This window comes from Pecten maximus, chromosome 5 (genome assembly GCF_902652985.1).
Source record: "Pecten maximus chromosome 5, xPecMax1.1, whole genome shotgun sequence".
In the NCBI taxonomy this organism is placed as follows: domain Eukaryota; kingdom Metazoa; phylum Mollusca; class Bivalvia; order Pectinida; family Pectinidae; genus Pecten; species Pecten maximus.
The window spans coordinates 9,200,535-9,228,154 of NC_047019.1; the positions used below are offsets into that span (position 1 = coordinate 9,200,535).

At 36.7% G+C, this 27,620-nt stretch overlaps 1 protein-coding gene across 1 annotated transcript; it reads left to right on the top strand.

Annotated features, from left to right (window-relative positions):
* Positions 1-849: 849 nt before the first annotated feature.
* Positions 850-27,620, top strand: LOC117327062 (toll-like receptor Tollo). The gene is given in 3 exon segments (XM_033883891.1): positions 850-1,265; positions 20,507-22,901; positions 22,903-27,620. Coding segments are annotated over 2 exon segments (3,594 nt in total). The 5' UTR covers positions 850-1,265; position 20,507; the 3' UTR covers positions 24,103-27,620.

Here is a 27,620-nt window from a genome sequence, read left to right on the forward strand (position 1 = left end):
CAATAAAAGACTATTTAGGGGGAGATTGCACTTTACAGTTTCGTAATGCTTTCGATCCGTAAGATCATATTACAAAATATCATTCTGTTCTATCTGTAAAAACCTAACTATTATACTGTTGTAGAAGCCATATATTCATTGGGTGAAATTAGGAAACAATTTGAAATTATGTTCAATGTCTAACATTTTAAATTGAAAAATCCAATCAAATTAATTTTCCTTACACGGAAAGAGTTCCTTTAAGTTATTTTCCTTTCCATGTATTGTTTAATTCCCTAAAATGCTAAACCGACTTAAACTTCTCTATCCGCAAATAGCACTTTATGACATCCACTTAAGGAAAAATCATTATTGTCAAAGAACAGTAATTTCAACTTTTTTGAAAATTCGAGCATTACTAAATTCATGGAAATAGTAGATCGATTACACCGACAGCGATGTTACAACGCAATAACTTTTAACCATTCCAAAAACTTGACATTGACAATTATGAGAATGAAGAATTCAGTAATCGAGCAAGCTTTGTCGCCGTGGCGGAGACATCTGGCTATGATAGAGCTCAGTCGAAATCGCTATTCTTTGAAAATTGAACATATTCAACTAGGCGTGAAATTATTCGGTGATGCATGGTCCAATACTCGCATAATATAAATCGCCGTAATTCATTTCATTTTTGAAAGAAATATATGCGGGGTTGTCCGTTACGGTGGAGCAGATATGAAACAGACGCGTGGAGCTTAGTGTCCCAGTGCCTGACACCGATCTCGTCATCGTTCAGCCTCTGTATCAACACAGAGCGCGGGAAACTATCACACAGCCGCACTTAGCAAACTCGTGGAGCCTCAGCCCTCCTCTCTCTCTCTACTCTAGATATGATTGATTTTTTAGTTATAAAGAAGAAAGGAACAAAAGCAGCCACCAAACTGATATTTTGACATATCTGGTTTGAACTTCGTAGCGTGTATTAGAAAAGACTTGAGAGTCATGTGACTAGTGGAGGGTGGTGGAGGAGGGGCATTTGATCTCTCCTCTATACACGGTGTACTACATATACACAAACACACAACACGAGGAGAGGGATGTTACACTTTCCGCTGTCGCTGAAGTAAATCTTTACTTCACACACACACACAGAGGACTGTGTGGATGGAATTCACTGTGGTTTACAATGTGACAAAAACTCCTTACAAAATCGGGAGAAAGTTTTAATTTTTTTTTCTGTCAAAAGGGATTCAATCTGGATTATATGAGGTACTAAAGTCCAGGTAGGTAGCCTTTAATATAAAATCGATTTTCCTTAAATTCCCGCTGCAGTGTTTTCATTAAATCCCCACAAATATTTGCTCGCTTTAATAATTGATTATACTTGACGGCGGTTATGAAGGCACAACGAGTTATCGGTTCCTTTTCTCATCAGGACAAGATTCGTCTTTTTAACCTTTTAGACTGAGGTGGTAAAACACTGCTGATTGGGGGTGGCAAGTTTTATCGCTTGAGCAAGTGACATGTGGGGATGATCTGAACAACCTCACTAATGCGCCCTAAAACCCTTCTCTGCTTTGTCGGATCAAGGGAGAAAACAAGATTTAAAACCAGTGTTATGAAAAGCTTAAATTCAGTTCGGTGAGAAAATGGCCTTAAAATTAACATTATAATTATTTCGAGTGCAATGGATTATATTTGTAAGGAGCATTTCTGTTGCATTCTGCCATTGTGTCTAATTCAGTGTTTCGCGTGAGTGAGGGGTTCGAAGCTTGATGCTATTATTTCAGATATTCGTTTAATTAAAGTTGTTCTGCACCCGTGGCTAGATAGAATTAAAGAAGCATGTTTCATTAAAATGTTGCCGTGTTCAATAAAAATGAAACACAATGGGCACATGTGCGTTGTAATTATATTAAAGTGTATGGTATGCATCGAGTTTATGATATTTTAAATCACACTCGCATTTGTGATATCAAGGATACACATTCACTTATAAATACCACGTGATATAATGTATCAATGATTGTCTTGTAATTATGCATTCTGTTGATAAACTCATCCAGAAATATCACAATTCTGCCCAAAAAAAAAAAATTTAAAAAAAAAAAAAAATAACCAGCATTAATAAGCTTTAAGTATATGGCATATCTAGCCCTTTTTATCTAAATCATAACCTCCTTATTCGGTATAAAATAGTCAACACAATAAATCTATCAAAAACTAAAAACATTCAAACACTTTCATATTTTCTTTTTTTCCCCCATTGGTAATGTAAACTGAATTTTAGCTCTATAAACACAGTATCCATATGTAATATCGCTAAATTAAGACGATGGTCCTTTTAACCGGATATGTGTCTTTAACCGAGAATCTTCAGATCAAGAATGCATCCTTTCTTTTTGTTACGATCTACGACCCCATGTGTAGTGTTTCGGCTTTAAACTCCCTGGGACTAGGGGGTCATAACATCAGTTATTATGTGTAACGCTGAACTTTGTTATGGTGCACTGGGCCATCTGTACCTATTAGGGCTAATTACCCAGAATCCTCCCGTCTCTAGGGAAAAAGTTGAAGGAGCAAACTTTTCTGCCAAAGTCTGCTAATCTAGGTGGATTTTCAAGGCTACAGTTACCCTCATCCCCCTCCCTGCACACACTCTTCACATGGCATTTCGGCTTTTAAACATCAAACACTCGAGTAAGAAAATTACACCCCTTCCGAAATTCGTCCCTAAATCAGCCATTGCTGCCGGGGACAACGATCGGGCAGGGTCTGTCCATCACAAACTTGGTAACTAGGGAGAGCTATTTTTATCTATTTCTAAACCTACATCCTTTGAGAGTGCAGTACAGATGGTGGTAGCCGGATGGGAAAAGAAACAAATGTCAGCTTGCTCGCATACTCACTGTGAAGCATATAATTGTAGTTAACTTTCCGACACCATAGATAGGCGATAACGAGTGGCCGATCTCCAATCTAAATATTCTGGTCAGTAAGTGGTCAGTGTAGCGTCCAGAAATATTTCAAGGCGATATTTTACATTTCATGCTTGTTAAGTATCAAAATCTAACAAGTAAATCTTATATATATATATATATATATAAAACATAGTAACACAATTGACGAAGGAAGACAACTTTATGACTCGTGCCCTGACCGGGCCTCGAACTCATGATATATAAATATATATCTATATATATATATCATTCCATAGAATTATTGCAATATTAAGAAGGATTAAAACTAGCAAACTATCATCTTTTAAAATACCAAATTAATCTAATTTCATGTTGATGGTTAGTGAAATTCCCCTTATGATTTTAAATTTACAATTTGGACATCCTAGCATCAAAATTGACAAGTCCTAGAGGGACGAAACAGCTGTATAATGTAGATCTATACTAGTTTTTTTTCACGTTGTGTATCCATTTTATTCACATGTGCGCTCTTTGTATATATTGAATACTAACGATATGCTCGCTAAATAGCGTTCTTACTGTTAAACCCTGACAAGTCACAGCTGTCAAATAAAAACTTTTATTTTTTGTAATTTCGAATCTTTATTTTAAAGTTTTACTGTAGCGATCTGCGGGAACCCGTACAGTGTTTGAGTTCCATTCAATCGACAACATTTTTATTCAGTCAATCAATTAATCACATTCGCGAACATTAAAAAATATAAATAAATAAAAAATATGATGTATGAGATTAATGTAGCTATATAAACACAGAATGTCTCGGCGTGACCTGTCGGTATGGAAACATGGTAATGAGTTTAGTGATTAGTAGTTAATTTAAACATTAACGATTACTGTAAAACTGTATTATGACGTCATCATTAATCATTGTTTTGAAATATGACGGCGTTAAGTTGTAGTGGCGATAAATCGACGGAGCTATCACGGGACAGGTTAAACTAGAGCATTGGAATACACTAGTGGAAAATGGATGGCAAGTCATGAGGGGCATTATATGGAGGAAGTTTATGTAGGTATTATATATGCATATAAATAAAAGGCTAGATTTGAGAACAAGCATGTCTGATATGTGGGAAATTGTATTGAGATTTTGCTGTACATGAACGAATGGCATTTATATATAGGATTTGACCTTTAAAGGAACTTCATTATACGAAGCATTCTTGGCTTCGAACGAGTTGAACTAAATCAAAGTTTTAATGTAAATAAGGGACATTAATTCGAGATGTTATTGTACAAACTAGGGGCGTTATATCGAGGTGTTACTGTTTATAGACGAGTGGCATTAATTCGAGATGTTGTTGTATATAAACGAGGGCGTTATATAGAGATGCTACTGTACATAAACGAGGGGCATTATATCAAGGTTTTATTGTACAAAATTGAGGGGCATTATATAGAGCTGTTACTGTACATAGATGAGGGGAATTGTATTGAGATATAAGAGAATGAATTCTATCGAAGTTTTTTTTATTCCATGCAAAGATAACCAGACCTTTGCAAACCTTTCTGGCCCCTATAGATAAATGTATGCACGTGTGTGACCTTGGGATGTACATGTAAGCGCGGGGCAGTGTGGTCAATTACACACGGCTGGGTCTAGATCTGCCTCTAGTACCGTCTAGTTAGAGTATAATAAGGTGTTGTGTATATTAGGAACGGCTATATTGCACGGATCGGAGAGGGCAAGATACAAGGTCGTCCGTGGGAAAGGCATTAATGGTGCGAGAAAACAGCACTGCGCCCGGACGATGTAAGTTTTACATGTAGGAGGGGAGGAGAGGAACTATCCAAGCTAAGGATAATGCAGATATGGAGAGGGGCAATCATGTAGGCAGAATCATTCAAACAAGAGGTTATTGTTACCCACAATTCGCATTTTGTAACTCGCAACTCAAGGAAAAGAAACCCTCTTCTAGGTTACTAGGTCCCGTGTCAATAAGCCGAATTAAGGGTTCACTTCGAGGTAAATCACCGTGTCGGTAAAAAGAAGGGTAGCAGGAGGATTATTTCTCCGGGGGAGGGGCCGCCCTACAGAAAACAATTATAAATTATAGAGTACGTAACGGAGGTCAAGGTTATAGGTACATTGTGTGAGACAATTAACACCCCAGGTGGCCGTCCTCAACAATTTTCCTTTAAAATAATTGACAAGATGTAATTTGAATATTTATTGATCAAAGATGAAGACAATCTGTCAAATTTATATCCGACCGAAATACCACGGCCATATCACTACCTCAGGCGGAAATAATGTATTTTTGATTGGTTTTTAATTTAGTTTTATCGTTTTGTGTTTCACAGTGTTATTATCGGTTTTCAATCCCAATTTACAAAAGAAGATAACAGCATGTCAAAGACTGCGGAGGGATGGGATGGGGATAAGGGGTCCATACTCACCGATAATAGAACCTTACTCCAATTTTGTTTAGCACAGATTAACAAAGAATAATATCAAACGCCCAAACAAAATAATCTTTTCCCCAATAGATATTTAACTTTCATATTTTTACATTAAGTCGCTGACTTCGGTACCAGGGGACGCGTTGTACAGAGAAACTCGCATGTTTATCTAATATTGCAGCTAAATCAAAATGAGTTACTGGAGACGTTTTGTGGTCTTTATTAACTTAATGGTAATAATGAAAGGAGTTGTATCAAATAAAACGTATGATATTACCCAGATGCTATCTATACGGACTTTGTAACAATTATAGTACGAGTATATTTTTTAACAATTTTTGTCCTGTTTGCTCTTTTGTGGCGTTACATATGGGGGTGGGGTGGGGGGTGGGGCAAAAGTATTGGTAAAAAAATGAACACCAGTAATTAGGCAGGTGATTCCAAACTTTTTCACCTTCTGTCGAAATTAGAGACCCTGCCTCCCGAACCCCGGCCTTGTTGTGATGCGTTAACCACTACGCCATCAGAACACAATTTTTAAAAGTAAATTAGTACTCGGGCAATAAAATGAAAGAGATTAAAATTATGTTTAAAATTACAAGGATCAGACCGGAAAGAAAAACAAATCCGAGAAATCTGTCGTTAGGCCAATATTGACGGAATAATTTTATTTCTATTTTTTTAATAACGTCATACGCCTGATAAAGTTACTATTTCATTTGTTTTGCCTCCAGATTGAAACAGTGTTGTTCGACCCTGAAGGATTGCAGTTGTCGGTGGGTCGTAAACAAAAACAATAAAAGTCAATTTCATTTTTTTTTTATCTTAATGTAGCAGTAGTAAAATGTACGTACTGAACTCCGTAACCTTTGCAAAATGTCCGTTTACATGTAGAATTTCCTTGGAGCATTACTGATGTCCAAATCAAGATAAATCTTCGTTTCCCTCTATTTTTAGTGTCTATCCCGGTGCATTTTGTCTAATTTTAGAAACCACTGTGGAGTCTGTAACGGTTCATCTCATTATATGACCTTTGGGGGGAAAAAAAGAACTATTTTGGAAAAAAAGATTTACCTTCTTATAGTACCAATCCTGAATTTACTAAGAACCGAAAGCGGGAACAAATCAATTACTTTACTTAGCTTTTTTGATTATAGACGGGGACGCTCCAGGCCTACCAAGTGCATCAGGACATCAGAGCACATTTCAAATTATGTTTTGTGGGTGTTTTACGCAACACACTTTAAAAGTGCGAAAACCTAATAGGGTTGATGTACTGTCGCAGTATGTGAAGTTGTGGAATGAAAACAGTAATTATTGGTATTTATTTCATATGTAATTTTCACTCTCTGCTATAGTTAATAGGAAAAGTTATTCCAAGTTAAAAACAAACACGCACACACACGAAAAGTTGGAGCTCTCCTTTGCTGAAGGTACAATACACTGCTGGGACTCTCTACCTTAACGATTATGTTTTGTTACGTATTGAGGATAAAACAGCGGGATAGTTGTTCAACGTATACACTGCCTGTCTGCTGCCGAAAAATCTTTAAATTTCCGCCCGATCTTTCTTGTTTGATCAACTCTAGTGTATCCGCCTGCATTGATCTGCCCTGACGTGTCAGACTGTTCTGTAATGATATGAATAATGTAGTTTACTAGTGTTACGTCATGGGGTATGTAATCGTAGACAATTAAGATTTGCAGGTCGAGGAAGGACACTTGGAGTGGGTGGGATGGGGGGGGGGGGGGGGGGGGGGGGGGGAGGTAAAGTTAAGAGGAGTAGGGAGGATGGGGTTTAGGGGCAGGGGACAAGATGATAATGGAGAGGGCTAAGGTGGGGGGGGGGGGGGGGGGGGCAGTGGAGGAGAGAAAAACTGTACAACGTAGGGAACCAGGAATGAAGGGACATATTTGTAGGATGTAGCTTGTAGCGGACATTGTGGAGCAGTAGGGAGTTGTGGAGGAGGGAAGGCGTTGGGGCTGTGTAAAAGTTATCATATCATTTTTTAATAAAACTTTATCTTAGAAATTTTGAATGATACACAAGCGGTATTTTGATGGAACATACAAATTTGAAGATATCTTTGACCAGGATATGCATACATGTTGTTTAATATATATATATTATATGCCGATAGTTTTCGCCAATGTGCAACAGATTTTACTCGTTTTAAAATATATATTACAGCTTCTATCTCGTGCAGCATACCTATATCTATCTACAGCTGATACACTACCCCCATCTATCTCTCGTGGCCCATATTGTTTCATTGTTTTCATATGCAAATGAAACACCTGAAGATATTTATTTTGATAGGTTACCGCTGAGCCTTAATTAAATGTAAACATTTTGCACGTATAGTTGTATATACAGGTATGTTAACCCAAACACGTATCCTGGCGCGCAGAATTTTTCCGGACTTGAACGTACCGTATTTTAACCAAATAAAACCCCTATTGAGGACAGCGATGTTTACATCGGTCAGTAAGCTAGCGCGTACTTCAGCTTGTCCGGTAATTTGTCACGTAAACACATTTTGGGATGTTACTTCAATTAAGGGGTAGACGGGCGATGCAACCAACAAACAAGCAATTATACGGAGTTATTGCCCTTTATGGTTATTTTTTTTCCAAATCAAAGTTGAGGTTCTTGACAATAATTCTTTAAAATTAACTAGATTGTGTACATGTAGTGATTAAAAAAGTTGCTTTATGAATCCCGAAGTCCAAATCATACAAAATCTTTTCGATGTTTAGAGCGAATAGGTCTCTGTCTTTATCAGTTAGCAAGGGACGATGTCGTCGGTGTCATTTTTCAATCAATTTTCCATTAAATCGATGACTAGTTGTCGGAATAAAATATATAATGGGCAGTGGCGCTTTTATAACCACCGAGTTCAAATCGTGTCATCATTTTATGTAATATCTATAATATGAGCATTATTAGGAAATCCGTTTATCCTTCTGCTGAGGGCGATCATAATTTCTATCAACCCAGTAAACGGTGTCATTAACAGAAGTGTCAACTGCACTTTAGAGAACATGATAAACTTTATATCAATTTATTTATTCATGGTTTACGTCGCGGAGTCTGGAGTCTTTAAAGCTCAGTCATTGTAAGCATGTAGTTATGGCCTGTGAAACAAAGGTGAAACCGTTCAATTTCCGAAAAACAATATGGAAATTTAGAAATTTTAATTGGAGGTTATTTAAATGTTTAGTGATATCGCTTCAGGCTGTTTATCAACTTCTCCGCCTTTCACCACCCATAAATGATATGTATCTGAACCCTGGTGCATTTTTCTTGCTTGATCAAGTTTAATTGAATTGCACTGAAAACACTGCTTTATGTATATGTTTCTGCTAATTGGCTACAAACGACATGCACTTAAAATCTTGTACCATTCTGAGTTTGTCTCGCCGAGACCCCCTACTATAAATTTCTTGTTTCTGACAGTCCTCAACATGTGTAGATTTCACAAGGGAAAGTTTTGAAGAACATTTCAATGACAGCTATACAACACGAAATATTTACGATTCTGTAATATTAGTTCAAAAATCAGTATTTGCAGACGGAGAAATAAAATTATTGAACCTAAAAGTAATAAATAAGTAAACAAGAAATATCTTTAAGAAAGACAAACGGCATAGTTTTAATGCTGGTGGTTAAAATGTAAAACTGCTGGTGAAATAAATCAACGAACTAATGCGTTTCAGCACGGATAAAAAAATTTATATCAGTTTGAATCATTTTTGGTGATAATAAGACTGTGTTTGAATCGAGAATGCAATTTTATTAATGTGTCATTTGAAAACAATCATCTACTCAATCTGAACTTTGTTTCGTTTTTAACTGCATATCAGTATTTTGTATTTACCACAAAATTGACCAATCACGTACTTCATCTTGACCAGCCTAGTAACGCCACATGTCGCGTCATATCCGGGGCAAAACGAAAATTATATAGCTATGCTGAAAAAAGAATTATAAAAGTAACAGGGTGTTTATCAAACTTTTCTTTAAATTCAAAATTTGTGATGTTCCTGCCCTAGAGGGAAAGGACATTGTATCATGTCATACAGGTATTGCATTAATAACACAGGGTTTTGACATGTAATCCCAGTGTACATGCGTTTTGACATCTGATGATGTGAAGAGGATGTTTCACATGTGTGAGGGTTTCAATTGCACGGTGATATATTTAGGACATGGACAGTATTATTTTCTCTATACGTTATTTCGAGCTCTCGACTTATTATCTCGAACGCTTGACTTGTTATCTCGAATGCTCGACTTATTATCTCGAACTCTCGACTTACTATCTCAGGCGCTCGACATATTACCTCGAGCGCTCGACTTACTATCTCTCGATTTATCTCGAACGCTCGACTTATCTCGAACGGTCGACTTATTATCTCGAGCTCTCGACTTACTATCTCGGGCGCTCGACATATTACCTCGAGCGCTCGACTTACTATCTCTCGATTTATCTCGAACGCTCGATTTATCTCGAACGATCGACTTATTATCTCGAGCTCTCGACTTACTATCTCGGGCGCTCGACTTATTATCTCGAGCGCTCGACTTAATATCTCGGGCGCTCGACATATTACCTCGTGCGCTCTACTTAATATCTCTCGATTTATCTCGAACGCTCGACTTTTTATCTCGAACTCTCGGCTTACTATCCCGGGCGCTCGACATATTATCTCGAACTCTCGACTTACTATCTCGAGCTCTCGACTTATTATCTCGGGCGCTCGACTTATTATCTCGAACTCTCGACTTATTATCTCGATCTCTCGACTTATTATCTCGAGCGCTCGATTTACTATCTCGGGCGCTCGACATATTACCTCGAGCTCTCGACTAATCTCGAACGCTCGACTTATTATCTCCAACGCTCGACATAATTCCTCGAGCTTTCGACTTATTATCTCGAACGCTCGACTTATTATCTCCAACGCTCGACATAATTCCTCGAGCTTTGGACTTTTTATCTCGAACGCGCGACTTTTATTTCAAAAGCTCGACTTATTGTCTGGAGCGCCCGACTCATTATTCTTAACTTATCTCGAGCTCTTGACTAAATTTCATTCTAAAAATGATCTACGTACTCCGATATGGTACCAGGCCCCTGTGGTTGTATCACTGATTGGGTGTCGATTAAACTATGTGAACTAACAAAACAATACTGGATCTAGTATGTACTTATTTCAGTAAAATTATGCAACGAAATACATTTCGACAGTAAGACATTTTGTCATTTAAAACAATAGTCTATAGTCTTGAAACAAATCACTACTTTCATCATTTTACTTTATTTCATTGTTATCTTATTTCATTTTCTTTTATTTATCTATTTATTTATTTATTTATTTTTACATTTTTATATCTACAAAATTGAACTTATTTTATTTAGTTTAGGTGTGTCTTTATGGGCTTAGTTTTATCGATAATTCGAAATAAAAACTGAACTGGTGATATTTGCCAGGAGTGTGATGAAATAAAAATATCTGTGTACCCAAAAATAATCTACACCGATCTGTAACAATACGATATTTAATGGTTGCTGGCGTTTAAACTCTTTCTCTGTCTATGATACCGGATGTTGGTTAATCTCCGGTTTGACAATTACTTTTGTCACTTACCTCTGGGAATTCATACGGCGTCGGTATTCTATAGATGGGATTGGTATGTACAGTAGATACATTGATGTGTTTAAACCGAGTGTTTTCGCCATCAGTGTTAACAATTGGTGATGTGTTGATACAAGTCTCGTCGATTCTCGCTGATACGTGAGTAATTATATTTGTATATTTTTTCATTCAATCGTCATTCAATCATTATTTGGATTCGTTCTTAGATAAATGAACGAAATTGATACGAAACTATTGATTTTTTTTATATATTATTTATCAAGTGTCGCTTTCAGGTAAGTAAACAAAGCCGAATAGTACACGTACAATAGTAATTATCTACGAGAGATACTTCAAAACACTACATTGTATGGACCCGTTTAATCTATGGGTCATACAGAAGTAGATGCGTGCTCAATGATCGCTATCTCCTATCAACTTTATTCTAGCAATTTCATTGGTTATTTTGTTCTGCTCGCGATTGTAATAGTGTCTGCACGTGCCGTTCCACTGGGGTCGTATCATATAGGGTACGATTAAATAATCGATGATTTTGAATATATAAAAAAAAAATGAATACTGGCCGCATAGTTTGGCTAGCCCGGGATTCGAACTCAATATCTACAAGTGTACCATCTTCGGCACAAAACTTGCCTAGCCTAGAAACACGTGATCAGTTGATTTACCGGTTCGGGCATGACGATATCCCTAAAAAAGGAGGTTCCGGGCCGAAACTGAATACATTTGGGTGTGGCAGTAATTAACATACAAATTTCAACTTGTGTTTATAAGGTCGTCTGATTGGCCTGAAAACGCTAGGGAAATGCGACTTCCCATTTTGGCTTTACCTTTGTAAATAAAATAAGCAATATTCATTATATATTTATGTATGTGTGTATAGATAGATAAATTGTTGGATGGAGTTAACTGTCGTCTGGGACTTGTACATATTCGTTAGCTTAGAGTTCATGTCGTCTTTTGTAGTGAAGCACTATTTAACGGTGCTAGATGTCATATTTGTAAATGAACATGTCTTACCCCCAATTTTGATTATATTATGAAGAATCACGATTTTCCAATCATACTTGTTCAAATTTAAAAAAATTAATTTCAAGTTTATGGCGAGGCCTGACGATATATGGTACTAATCCTAGTCACATAAAGGCTTACCTGAATGTGTTATTTGTGTACACGACTTAACACTGCTTGTCAACTTATGTTTACAGCCTCTTTCGAGAAAGGTGTGCTGATAAAATGTTCATCATATAAACATGTACCTGACGTTGCATTTCCTGTTTATTTAACAACAGTTCTGACGTCACGACCCCAAATATGCGTCTTAAATAACATAATATATTTGTATAGCATTCCTAAGTATCTACCACAATGGAAGCTGTTTCTAAAAAAAGCTGTAAAATATGAACGACTTTTTAAATAGGTTTTTGTTATTTAAGTTAATAATTATTTAGCCCTTATAATTACTAATTGGGTTTCTTGATTCTTATTGAAGATGACGTAATCAAAGAGAATCTCTAGATCAGACAGAGGAATTTCCCATGGCTACTTTATGTAGATGATAACGTCATACGGAATTCCCTATGTTTATTTTTAGAACAACAAATGGTTGCCAATATCCCACAGATATCCATATCAGACAGAACACAGTTTAGGCCGGTTAAACACTTAATTCTTGCGGTGTTTATTTTCGTGGTCAAGTCGTGGATAAAATACAAATGATAATACTTGTGCGCCATGGGATTCAAACGCTTGCCTGACGATGTCGTGGTGATCGTGATTTCAAAACTAAAGTTCTTGTCTCCATAAATTTGTCTTTGAATGAAAACATTATCAAGACGTTGGTCTAATTATTTTTGCATTGAGCCTCTTTAAAAGCATTACCGGGATATCAATGTTCCCGATTTGGCGTTAAGCTGTGGTAGTCATGTTTTATGGCCCTTTATATTCGAATTTCGTTCAATTTAGTGATGACATTTCTCCCAATGAAATCGAATGTGATAACAAACGCTAATGCATTGTGTGATTTTAAGTGTTTGGATATTTTCTCAATCGAAAAAAATAATGACCATCTTTAGAGTTACAAGGGGATGTGTTTGCACTTTAGATTAATCTAGTCCGAGTATCCTCTGACCCTCACGCTACTATCAGACTAATTCAACCGGAGTATTCATTGACCTTTCAATTACGGTTCAGCGCTTAATACGTCACTTCCGTAATTATAGGCTACATATTTAGTGAATCAGGACATCTCGACCAATTCCGTCAATGCTCGGAATTGCTTGATTCCGAGTCTTCACGGAATTGGCCGATATCTAGTAATAAAGAATTCAGAACAAATGCATGACACGCATTGCGCAATTCCCACAAATTTTTAATGCGTCTTAGTTTACGACCCTTACATGAAAACGTAGCCACAAGGGAGAGACTTACATTACTTGATAACTTATCAAGAAAGATAAAACATTAATAATATATATTTCTTTGATTATCGCCCTTATTTTTCGATCTTCCTTGCTACTTCACTAAGACTTGACAATAAAGCTACGCATGTACTCTCTGTACTTGGCAATAAATGTACACGCCAGCTTTTACTTTCTCTGCCAACATCGTGACATGTAAACACGCATGTGCTAATGTCTCTCAAAAACCAATTCCCCATTTTTCAGTACTGGAGAAGTGCATAGAGATTTTGTCCCTTTCGTGTCTATGAAAACATCGCTTATATAGAAAACGGTACACACTATCGGATCGATCTAGACGTATATGTCTATTACTTAACAGAGGATACAGTTTCAGGAAAATCAATCCTGTACGGGTTTTCTTCGCCGAGGTCAAGGTCGAATAGTGAAAATGATTACACAGCAAAAAAATAAACCAGAACGACCAGACCATAGTTATCTTTAAAACAAATATTGTTTCATATAATTATTACAACCATTTGTGTTATTAATAAATCAGCTGTTGTTTCGTTTAATACCAAAATATTCGATTATTCGGATTAGTAAGGATAATGACCTTTGACCTCTGACCTTTGAAAATGAACGTTCGCCTCTATCCTTTATGTTTTGTTATTCGTCATTACTGAACACACAAACCTTTTGTTGGTTTTTTATAACTTTCTACACGGTTCCGGACGGATACATCCGCCATTTTAGCTATCTACATCCTACTGATGGAGTTTTATATCCTTATTACAAAGCACGTCATAGATTCTAACTTGTTTCAAACTGATCCTTTTAGTCAAGTCTGGATCATAACTTATTTATTTTACAACACTTAGGGGTCTGAGTGTGGGTGGAAACCAGAGTACTAGGAGACAACCCTCGTGGCTTGGCAGGTGACTATATTTTTATACGTCCGATCGAACCCCGGCCGCCTGAGTCAAAGGCAAGTGGGTTACCACTGTGGCACCCGACAAAGTTATGGTAGATCAATATATGGTTACTCGATTCACTTGTCATACAATGTATATGCCAAATCAAAGTTTGGTTATTTCTTTAAACATTCATAAACCAGGATTTTTCAAGGCTAATGATAGCCAATTACTTCCATCTCATCTGGAGAAAATTAGCTTATCTTCATTCATTTTATGGAACGTTAACTTACGTGTAAACCGGATATCTACATAAGGTACACTCGATTGCGTAATTTGTAGAAGACGAATATCGTTTTGTATTAATATCTAATTTGTACAAAGATTTAAGAAGTCAATACAGCGATAAATACTATTGGCAAAATCATTCAATGTTTAAATTAATGCGTCTATTGTGTGCCAGTAACAACAAGGAAATATGCCGCATCGGCAAATATATTTTTGAAGCAAATGAGATAAAAGCTGTATTTCTTTAATTCGTACTAGTATTCCCCTTTTGTCTGGCTGTTTCATAACCTTGTATGCAATATGTACTCATAGGCCGTAAGACCTACAGTCAATAAATTAAATTGAATTGAATGGATTCCTTGCAAAGATATTTGTAAAGCAACTGCAATATTTACAGTGGCGCTCGTGTAGGGACATTAGTGTTTGGTTTGGTTTTGTTTAACGTCCTATTAACAGCCAGTGTCATTTTAAGGACGTGACAGGTTTTGGAGGTGGAGGAAAGCCGGAGTACTCGGAGAAAAACCACCGGCCTACGGTCAGTACCTGGCAACTGCCCCACGTAGGTTTCGAACTCGCAACCCAGAGGTACACCTTAACCACTCGGCCACCGCGGCCCCTACATTGTGACTCTCAAAACCATATAATGCAGATATCTGTAACCCTGGCAAACTCGACACGAATTAATTCCTGGATAAAGAGTATGACAGCCTTTTACATCTGTAGTTTCTTCCTACCGACTCGACGAGTGGTAGGTTCTCTTTAGTGTATTAAACAGATAGCCATACTGGTTAACCAGCGGTCACTGGTTCGATTCCTGGTAAAGACGTGGTAAAATAATGTTTACTATCACGGACGCTGCCTTGTAATCTGTTGATCTACGTAATTCAACGTTTATCTATGTCGATCAAATAACGAATATATCGGATTTACAGTAGACTACCCCGTTTTTACAATACTTTTTTGTGTATCTTTTCATGTTCAAATAAGTAAACCGGAAGTGGATTAATGTCCGCTTAACCCCGGACTATTTCGCTTTTTCAGAAGGCAATCGTTTATAACAGGGACATATATATATAAATATCAGAGATGAACATTATTTACGTCTAAATAATGTTAACGTATCGCCCTATATTTACAATTAAACTTTTTTTCATGTAAGCCGGAAGTTTATATTCCATTTACTGAATAACATAAAAAAACAAACAATACTAATTACCGCCCCGGTAAGTTCCGTATATTACGGAATGCCGAATGCATGTTTGTTTTGAAGCGGAGTCTCCTTGTAGTAGTTAATGACTACCTCACTTAACAACATGTGGAAGGCCCGTCACATGTCATGCAGAGCAATTATGGTAAAGTGTCTTGCACAAGGATACAACAAGGAGATCACAGACCGGTCCGTGTCTTAGTTTCCCGAGAAACACAAACCAACACGGGCAGAGGGAACCTTGGATATCACCTGAGGATACTCCTTCCTGACCGAGCTATCGCGGCCCCCCACATGTCACGTGACAATTCTGCAATAGTACACGTGAACTTATCATCTCTTATCATATTCGAAGCTTTTCTCATATTTATTCAAAACATCGTCAAATACATGGTATATCCATCGCGTGCATATCAGGTATCTGTTTGCAATTCTTCTCGTGAAATCCTCCCACTACGCCATTAGGAAACATTAAGCGACATTTTCGTTGTGATGGCGAACTCGTCCTCGCATGGAGACTAAAACTAATACAATTAAACAAATACCATCAAGTTTGTTGTGAAACCTTGGGTGTTGGCGGGTGCCATCTAGTCTTGTTTACGGTCAATACATAGGCATCCATTTCAAATTCCAATGATATGTCGGTAGGAATCGCGATCTAACGAAAATTGGATGTGACATTTTGATAACATCACACCACAGGAACAAATTGCTTTTCCCCATAAAGTCCCTGGAGGATCGATTGAAAACAAAAACTACCTAAGGATATCATATGAATATATTTTTTATTGTTTTCATAAAAAATGCATTTATATGCTAGTTGTATCAGATGACAATAAAAATTCGCTTTATAACCCTTTCCGCTTTCTCTGCTGTACGTAATCCAATGGAATAGCCGTAGCCTGTTGCGTCATAGGGATCGCTAGTCCGTGTATCCTCTTACCCTGTGCGGTATGCTTCATACCAACATGACATTGTATTCAGCATTAGATTTGTAAAAGCTTCGTGCATACCCACTTTAATAATAACAAAAATGAAAACAAACAAAAAAAAAAAAAAAAAAACAGTACAAGCAAATATTCCATATCCGACCAAACTTTGGAATCAGCGTAAACAAAGGGCAATAACTCTGTTATATAAATGTCATTGGATCTAGGGCCCCAGTTAAGTATACGAAACTCCGCCCTGGTGTGGCGTTTTTACAAATCATGCGTACGTGTATCTTTCAGGAATGTATAAACAAGAAGAATGAAATATTAATACCGGAAATAGTGGTACATGGTTGACAAAGGGCCATTACTCTATATAAAGTTTATTTCAAGGGACAGTTTGAATTTCTTAATTTGTCTCTAATGAAGTATTACCATCCTTTCGTTTTATTTAACACACATTGATTATTGATATTTACGGATAGGTTTTTCCAGTTATCTTTCGGCTGTTCACTTTGGCAGACAATAGTTAGAATCTATGACTATGCCGAATAGTCGAAGCGTTCAGAATTGATGCAAAAAAATGTTTGTGATGCCTTGCCAAGTTTTTGTTTTGGAATATCAGTAAAAGTTTGAGATCTGAATACCCGTTTTCCCCTCAGCAAGAGAGTTACAAAAGATGTGTTTGTAAGCACAAAATGGCGATGTACTTTTGTTTACAAACGGTTCTTATCATTGCCATCCCGGCTATTTTATTTAAGCTGTGTATCTACTGTTCGGAACTATCAGGATTGTACCTAAAAGATCTATGTTCATCTTAAGCAATACCTGGTTATTCATCTTTAAGGTATATTAAACGATATTCTTTGCAAATTATTTAAAAATCTAAACAACTTACATTCAAACTACAATGATGAAAGTTTGAAATAATTGAATACATTCAAATATTTATACAAATATTGATGAAAACGCTCTCAACACTACAACTTAATGTCATATTCGTAACGAGCAGATAAACATACGATTGATACAAAGCTGTGTATTGAAATTTTTAACAACATATTTATAATAGATCGCCATGTAGAAACATACATTACGTTTCCGCTTCATGTGATGCATGTAGATTTCAATAGAAATTGAAATCGACATTTTACCAGGGATTCTATTTCTATAACAACAATATCCAGGATTGGTTATGGAACCAATTAAATATGGAGCCTTCATGCTGATTAGAAATTAGAAAATAATTCGCCTTTGAATATTTTATACGACCGCCCTATGTTTCTAACGATAATGGCAATTGACAACTCCACGGGAATGACATCATCTTATCTCTATAGAACTATTGCAGGTTCTCTCTGTGGCTCAACAAATATTACCCAAAGAGGGAAAATTCCTGCAATCAATAAAAAATAGGTGATAATTAAATCTAGAGGAAATGCTATTTTACACGGACCGCAGTGACATACATATAATTTACAGCGAATGCGCCGAGGTGTTATAACATCTAATAGCCGGAACCATCAAGCGATCACCAATATCCGGAAAAAATAACAGACCGGTCGAGTCTCACCGAAGGCAAACTTCATCAATATTCATGATATAAAAACAAACATTTTTTATTGAACTGTCATCGCTTGCAAGTGAATTTCCAGTTCAAACTATTTATTTTGATGTCTAATTTGCGTTTCCCAATGAGAGATGCTATTACGTATGCGCCGGGGTTCCACACTTTTATGATTAAATAGTTGAGTGTTAATATGATCAAAATTTGACACCATCAAATACAACGATGAATGAGTCATTCCTAGTTTGATGATTATTAAATCGTTTTAATTGATTTGTTCGCGTTTCGTATTATTATATTCAGCTTTTTATGACAGTGAGCAAGTTTTAATATCGAGGTCAAAGGTCGTCATATTAGCAGATGTAGAAAATCGATATTCAGCTTTTGTGATCATATTTCATGCAAAGTGTCGTTGATAACTGCTTTGTACCGGCGAATTGTGGTTCAGCTTGTGAGAACACGTCCTATCTTTTGAAGTATTAATTCAGTAGATTATACAATTTTCATCTTGTGAATATTGAATCGTCAACTAGTTTGGAACACTAGCTGTCTCTGGTAAACATAAAGATGTTTCTGTGTGTTACAATAGCCTACATCGATGTGTGTAAAATTTCTATATCTCAATTATCTATTAAACCTACCACCGTAGGAAAGTAAAAAAAAATGTTTTCGCCTCGTTTTTTCACATATGCAAGAAATGAGAATGAAAAAAATATGAATTTTTAAAGCAGCCTTAAAACCTATAGGCGGTTCCTTCACAGAGTTATTATAATAAACGTTGTCTCTTAACAGAGGTTGTTTGTAAAGTCTCTGAATAGAGATGGTCTCCTAACAGAGGTAATTTCTAAGGAAAGATGGTCTCCTAACAGAGGTAATTTCTAAGGAGAGACGGTCTCTAACACAGGTAATCTCTAAGGAGAGATGGTCTCCTAACTGAGGTAGTCTTTAAAGAATGACCTCTTAACGGAGGTTGTCTGTAAGTCCCTAAATAGAGATGGTCTCCTAACAGAGGTAATATCTAAGGAAAGATGGTCTCTTAACAGAGGAAGTCTTTAAAGAGCGATCACCTCTTGGGAGTGCTAAGGTTGTGTCTTGACAGGGTGGCCTCTAAATAGGGATAAACTCTTGTAAAAGTTCAAGGAGAAGTAGTGTGCAGCCAGCCGGGATCGAACCCGCGACCCTCGGCTTACTGGTCCGCCGCTCTACCGACTGAGCTAAAGGGAAATTCCCCCTAGCCGGAAGCTAGAAGGCGACCATGCAACTATGTACAGTATCATCTCTTAATACATGTGACCCCTTTACGCAGGTTTCTATCTCACATGTTTCGACCATGAAATGAATTCGAGAACTTTGAGGAAATCTTATATTGAATAAAACGGACTTGTTACGCTACAGAATGCTATGTAAAATAATGAAATTTCTGAATAATTTGTATTCCGGAAGAAATTAAGTTTATTTGTTTCCACTTACACAATATCAGAAGCTGGTGCGGTTGTTTTAACAAACTTAACTTGTAGCTCGCGCGTCGATAGTTTTTTCGTTAATCTCTCTTTTGATGTAAACGACGCCGCTTCTGGTTAACGTAAACGCTAATCAATTTTGAAGCCCTAACGATATTTGGGAAACAAATTGCATCTTATATTTCAAATTTAAATCCAAAGGTCTTCGATTACAGCTTTAGTTAAATAAAAAAAATGTAGCATTTTATGTAACGAGAGCTACCGTAGCGGAAATGTGCACAAGATTAATAACAATTAATCGGGAAAGAAAAAGATTATTTCACGGCGATCAAAATTTGATAAACTCATGTCTGTGATACATGATAGTGTAGAATGACAGGGAATCGATATCTTTACCCTGAAGGAGGATATGTTCGGAACACTCTGTCCGCGAGGTGGTAATTCGGAATGCATCGGTTGTTTTACATTTCGGCACATATGATAAGTCATTCGGTTGATATATACCGAACTGTCATTATATCTACTGTAATTCATCCACCTGAAGTGTAATTAATTGATAAAAGGTATTTTACAGACACAACTGCAACTGTTCCTCTTGGTTGAGCTAAAATACAACTCACCATAAGAAACAAAATTATGATTGTATATATAACATGTAACTGACATTATTTCTGTTTTCCTCTGAAATTAAAATCTATTATTTACTTTTAAACAGGATGGCGTGGTCGACACATGTAGTCCTTGCCCTGTCGTTGTTGGTGACGTCATGCTGGTGTGTCGATTACACGTGCCCGGAGGAATGCACGTGCTCCCGCCGTGACACCCCGGACCTTATCGTTGATGTGTTCTGTTCCCTGTCAACCGTCCAAGAAAACAGTAACTTCGCCCTTTTCCGAACGTCAGTCAACAGTACCCTGTATCTGGAATGTGACCCTATTCTTCATTCCAATCTGAGAAGTCATATGTTCAAAGATCTTCATACTTTTTCAGAGCTCACGTTTGAAAATTGCAAATTTGATCACATTCCGAAAGATCTTTTTGCCGGTATGTCGTCACTACAAATTTTCAATGTAATCAATGCAAGACGATTGACATTTGACCCGGAAGCGTTTCTGAGCTGTCCGTCTTTAAAACGTTTGACAGTTGTCGCTTCCGAAGTAATAGTAATGCCAAGCCTCTGTGAGAATAAGGATCTCGTCTACGTCAACCTCACAAAGAATAAAATTCAATCTCTGAAAGATGCTGGTCTTGGATGTGAAAACAATACACTTGTAAGTCTCTCTCGAATCATCATGCCGTTTAATGAGTTCGAATACCTCGGAAATGAGCTTTCGTCCACGGCTCCAAATTTATGGGAGCTTGGAATGAGTGACAACTACATAACTATGATTCATCGCGATGCGTTCTCGGCGCTCCGAGATCTCGGATGGTTAGACCTTTCATCTAATCGTCTTCGACGACTTCCACCCTATCTTCTTCGTAAACAGGAAAATCTACAGATAATACAGTTGAATGGGAACAATTTAGGTCGAGTTCCGGAAGGTTTCTTTGGTTATTCAACAAAACTTCGGGTTGTGACTCTAGGAGACTGCAACATGGATGATCGGATATGGACAGAGTTATGGCCCTTGCGAGAAATGACGGAGCTCCAGCTACAGAACAATAACATCAGTAAATTAAACCGGGAATCACTTTTAAGATTCGAAAAACTGTTTTATCTCGATATGTCTGGAAACCGAATAAGGCATCTCAATGAACGGTTCTTTGAAAAACAACTACAACTGGAAAAATTGAAGCTTGGTAAAAATAAGATTGAAACTATTGACAGATATGCATTTGAAGGGTTGGGGTCTCTTTTTGAATTAGATATTCGGAATAATAATATAAGCCAGGCTGACAACGAATCTCTACTTCCGCTTTTGTCAGTTTCCCAACTCAATGTATCTTTTAACTTTCTGTCGGAGATACCGAGTCTTAAGAATATGGAGCACATCAGTCTCATTGACTTCCGGTTTAACCGGATAGATACTTTGGATTTAAATACATTTGAAGGACTGCTTACCCTTAAAGGTATAAGCCTCGCTTTCAATAATATTCGCGTAATTCCACGTGGTGTGTTCAACAAGCCGCCTTCGCTCCAGATTCTAAATCTAGCGTATAATAACATCGACACGATCGAAGATGACGCTTTTCATGGCGCGAGTGAGCTTAGGTGGATGTTTCTTCAGCACAACAATATCAGTGACGTCACATGGGCGTTCAGTTCTTTACATTCTCTCCTGCATCTGGATATCAGTCACAATTCCATCGTAAATTCAATAAACGGAGAACTGTTTCCGAAAGCTCTCCAGGAAATTAACTTGGCGAAGAATCAGATTACCAGCGTTGCAGACTACGCTTTTTATAATTTTAAGAATTTAAGAAAAGTTGATATCCGTTATAATCTTATACAAACTTTGAAATTGCTGTCAATTTCTGTGTCACCGGCACTACAAGGTTCTCCTCCGACTTTTTACATCGCCGGAAATCCATTTGTGTGTGATTGTAAATTGCAGTGGCTAAGAAAGAAAATGGACGACAGCCGGCCATCTTACGGACAGCCCATTATTTACGATACCGATGTTATCTTGTGTAAAAAGGGTTTCCAAGCAACAAGCAAGTTCCTCTACAAACTTGAACCCTCTAACATGCTGTGTAACTATCAAGAAGAATGCCTCATGTCAAAATGTCGCTGTTGTGAGTTTCAAGGATGTGTTTGCAGGTTCGTCTGTCCACAAAGATGTAGCTGCTTCCGAAGCCTTGATCACAGTTCAACTAATTTCGTCAAATGTTCGCACGGAAATCTGACCAGTATACCCATGCATATTCCAAGTGTGTCCACGCAATTCTGGCTCGACGGAAATAATTTCTCAAGCCTCAGTAGATTTGGATTTCTTGGACTGGAGTTTCTTAAAATACTTTATCTGAATAACAGTGGCATTGACTTTATACAAAACCGGAGCTTTGTGGGGTTAAAATCAATTGAGGTGTTAAACCTCAATGATAACTTGCTGGAAGACCTACTATACGGAATGTTTTATGGATTGGAGAACCTGATAGAAATAAACCTCGGAGAACAACAGACTTTCATTCATTGATTATACCGTGTTTGAACACACTCCAAACATCCAGAGACTCTACCTAGCGAATAACGAGCTGAAATTTATAGTCGACGCAACGCTTTCAAATCCCGCGTGGCAGCGACTGACTTTGGCGGGTAATCCATGGTCATGTGACTGTAACTTCTTGTCAACAATGTTATACAACACCATTACGATTGTCGAGAAAATTGTGGACCGCAGGGAGTTGGAATGTGTAACAGACGACACTGACGTTGAAAACACATACGGCTACAACAATAGTCCCGGCAGGCTTGTAAGATTCGATGACATTGATATGGAGACAATGTGCCCAAATATGACATTAGTGATCAGAAATCTGACACGTGAGAGCGTGACTCGTGTCCTTGACCGAACGGACGAACTCCCACTAATATGTGCGATCATTGCAATTGTCGTTGTAGTTGTCGTCCTTGCGCTGGTGTTTTGGAATAAAAATATTATCCAAGTGGTCTGTTTTGCAAAACTCGGATGTCGAATGTCGCACGAAAAATCAGATGCCAACCAAATATACGATGCTTTTATCTCGTACAGTCATAAGGACGAGGATTTTGTGGTCCGAGAACTTGTTCCGAGACTGGAAGATGTCGACCATCGATTCAAACTGTGTGTTCACTATCGTGATTTCCCTATCGGAGCTTCCATATCGGAAACCATTGTAAGCAGTGTTCAATGCAGCCGTAGAACCATTCTCATCATGTCGGATAATTTCCTGAAGAGCGAATGGTGCCAATATGAATTCCAAACAGCTCATCATCACGTTTTAAAAGACAAGACGAATAGACTGATAATTATTTTACTCAGTGATGTTAATGTGAATGAAATGAGCAAGGATCTCAAACTTTACTTACAAACACGGACGTATGTTAAATATAGCGATCCTTGGTTTTGGGAGAAACTATATTTCGCAATGCCGGATATTAAACATCGCGTAACGCCCGTAGACAGAATTCTCGATATCAGACCGGAAGTGGGTGTCGGGAACACTACTTCCGCTCTCCCGGACGACGAGGGATACGAAACCCCGATATCGCGTGTGTCCAGTGTCCATCGCCACACGTGCGACTTCGGTCACGATGCCGAAGCAGTTGCAAACTTTAACATATATGAAGAAATCCATCCTATTGAAAAATCAGAGAAACAAATGGCTTAACTCTATATATGATATAGCTTTATTATCTTGATTGAGCTTTCATTTCAAATGAGATTGATGAAGCTATGCTCAACCAAGGTAAAACTTGAAATATTTACATCAACCGCATATGGAATGAATGCCAACAAACTGTCTCTTTTGTCACATTACCGAGTACCGTTTGTATTGTGTTCATTCTGACGTCACGATGTCATGACGTCATGTCATTGTAAATATTTTATGACGTCACAGTGGGTGTAAAATACCTGAACTAAAACACAAAATTAAAAAAAAATTACTCATTGAATGTATAACACGGTATCGATGTGATAAATATATTTATTTAACAATAATTTTATTCTTATCTGTGATAAATATAAATGTATATATATATCTATTATATCAACTGTCCACTTTTCGCGGGGAAAATTATTGTTAAAGTGAAATGAACTAAGAAACGTTATGAAATTAGGAAAGATTTTTATTTTTTTTTTATTTTATTTTATTCTTTTTCTATAAAATACAAAAAGATTTCGTGTATGATTTTTCTCAAAGATAGAAATTTTGAACAATTTCATGATGTTCCGAAAACAATCAAACGTCACTAGTCCAGCCAAACTGGTTTCTAATAGCGAATTTGTCCAAACTAGAAGTAAAGTAAATAAATATTGATGTAACATTTTCATTCTTGTATGAAAGCTTGAGAAAACGAGTGCTCTTGAAAAATGATTTTCCCCGTGAACAGAATCGGGATTAGCGATTATAAGTGATGACTATACTCCAAAGTAAATGAATACTCCACTGTTTTGTAATAGGTTTATAAATTCCACTCACTAGAATGTCATCTTATCGATATTTCTCAAAGAGATATCGTAAAATTAATATTAATTTAAAATATTGCCCGAAAGCTACTTTCTGAAATTATTTCATTAGCAATGTAATTGCAATAAAATTTAATATAATTAAAATATTTCTCTTATTAATTTGATTGATTCCATAAGATTAGATTATAATCACACACAATTAATTAGCAGGCGGCAAATGTTACTCGTTATAATAGAATCTTGATGTACTCGATTAATTAATAATTTCAATTATAACAGAAGAAAGCGCATTTGCTTTCCATATTGAAAAAAATTATATTAGTTTACGATTATCAGTGGGTTTAATTATTAACACGATTGAGGTACAATTGGGGTACGCATGTGTTCTCCTTAAAAATGTAGATACTGTTATATCAAATGTCTGGCTTTAAGCACACCATGTTATCATTGTCGACATTTGAAGTGGATTAACATTCCAATGTGATACACATTTAAGCTGCTGATCAATGTTTCCGGATACATATGCTGTACAATCGGCACATCTCGGCCAATTCCGTTAATCATCGTAAAAGAATCGAATACGCAAGCACGGAAGATTCGAATCAATACCGATTATTGCCGGAAATTACCGAGGTGGGGTTGATTTTTTTTTTTTTTCGTCATTATTTTGTACGATATTAAATTGGGATTAATTTTGTGTTGAACTGTGCACCGACTTAAACATATAAGCAAAACATATGTGTTAAATTTCTGTTAAACGTTCTTGATTTACCTCATTCTTTCTTGTCAAGGTAGACCGTCCCGGCTATCTGCATTGCATTTCCAACATTTAAGAGTTCCTAGGTTGTTCGGCATTTTCCAGACTTTGAGACGCTTGTCCTATAAGAACGAATAATAGATAAAATAAAACGAATAGGCCTATAGCATATTTTGTAGTATCTGGGTTTGTTTTTTTTTATATCTATAGCATTCGTCATTGAATATACTTCCGAGACTTAAGCTGTCAGGGCTATGAATATAAACAGGAAAGTAACACGCGAGTTCCTGTACATAGTAGAAATCAGCAGGACTCTCTTTCTTAGGGTGAACGTTGAATTCGGGATTTTTTTTTTTTTGAGTTTATTTTTCAGATTTAAACAGAACTGTCACGAGATTAAAAGTGATCGGGATCCGGTGATGGTAGTTATAATCTTTGAAGCCTCTCTTTTGAATTTAATTTTGTGTGTTATTTTGCCGATAAAACTTGCCAAATTTCTCCGTTCAATTACATTCTTGTATAATTTATATACATATATTATTCTAGATACATGCCGGTGTTTGTGAAACTTTTTCCATGATATAAAAGACAGATTGTAGTAGTTTCGCAAAAAATAATTAAGAGCGTTTTGAACTATGATGAAACATGAAACAGGTGGTTGAAAACATTTGTTTTTGTTTGAAATTGACATTTGATCACATGAGTGTGCGCTCGTGACTTTACTGAATAATAAAATGATTACCATACAAACCTCCCTGAAGTATCCACATATGTAAACAAAATACTGCAGTAAGAAGGTTCATTGCCCAAAATGGTAACTTACGTACATACGTGTAGAATTATGACATCTAAGCGCAACAAGTCGGACAGACAGCAAAGAAGCGCATTGCACGTGCATACTTATACAAGCTCTTGTGCTGAGTATTATGCGTCGCACTGACCTTGCACGTGCGTTCACCCTCGATACGCTCAAGATGAATTGCTATATATATATCCTTCGATAATGTAATATCACTACTTTGGAATTTTTAAATGATTTCTTACTGGTTTCTCGATGATGTGCACTAGCTTGATAATTCATATAGTATGCATATTATTATACTGTGTATGTTTAATTATTTTTGCTATTTGTAATGTTGCGAGCACATATTCAATGCGATCGAACATTAATGGAAAGAAATTCGTAAAATATGGAATTCGTTTTTTCTCACTTTGCAGAATACACAATATGGTTTTCCGGTACCATTTTTAAGGCATCGTTTCCTCTTTGTACGAACAGTTATAGAAAACCATTACAATCCGGGTCATAAGACATTTACATTACGTTGGTGTGATGCACCTTAATTCTCGAAGTTGTTATTGGAATATGTTTCTCAAAACGAAAGCACTTCCGCTTCCGGTATTTAAAGATTCCGGTTTGAAAATACTCATATCAAAATAAATATGCTTGCTGGCGTAATCTTTCATTTTAAACTGACACTCAATTAATTTCTTTGTTAATTTAATCAAATAGAACACTAATCTCCTAAATTTGTACAAAGGGTTAATCATTTTTTTTAAATGTGTACAAAGGGATCGTTAATTGCTTTTAAATTTGTACAAAAGACTATATTTTGAAATGAATCGATATCACAATACCCCAGTCAAGTATATCGGCTGACACGGTATTGTAGGATGTATATAATTTTGCTTGAGTTTTAAAAGCAAATGCTGATATTTTTTCCTGTGTCGAGAATACAATTCAATGATTTAAATGGAAATGAAAAGACAGAATATTGCTCAAGGCTTTATCGATTGGATGTATTACAGAACTTCTAGAAGGAATGGAAATGTCATTATATTTCGTTTGTCAAGTGGAAATGTTCCTAATATAATTTTGGAATATTCCACTCTCTGAATTATTCATACTGCCATGAATCTCAATTAATTTTGAGATGAGATTAAAAATTTATACAATA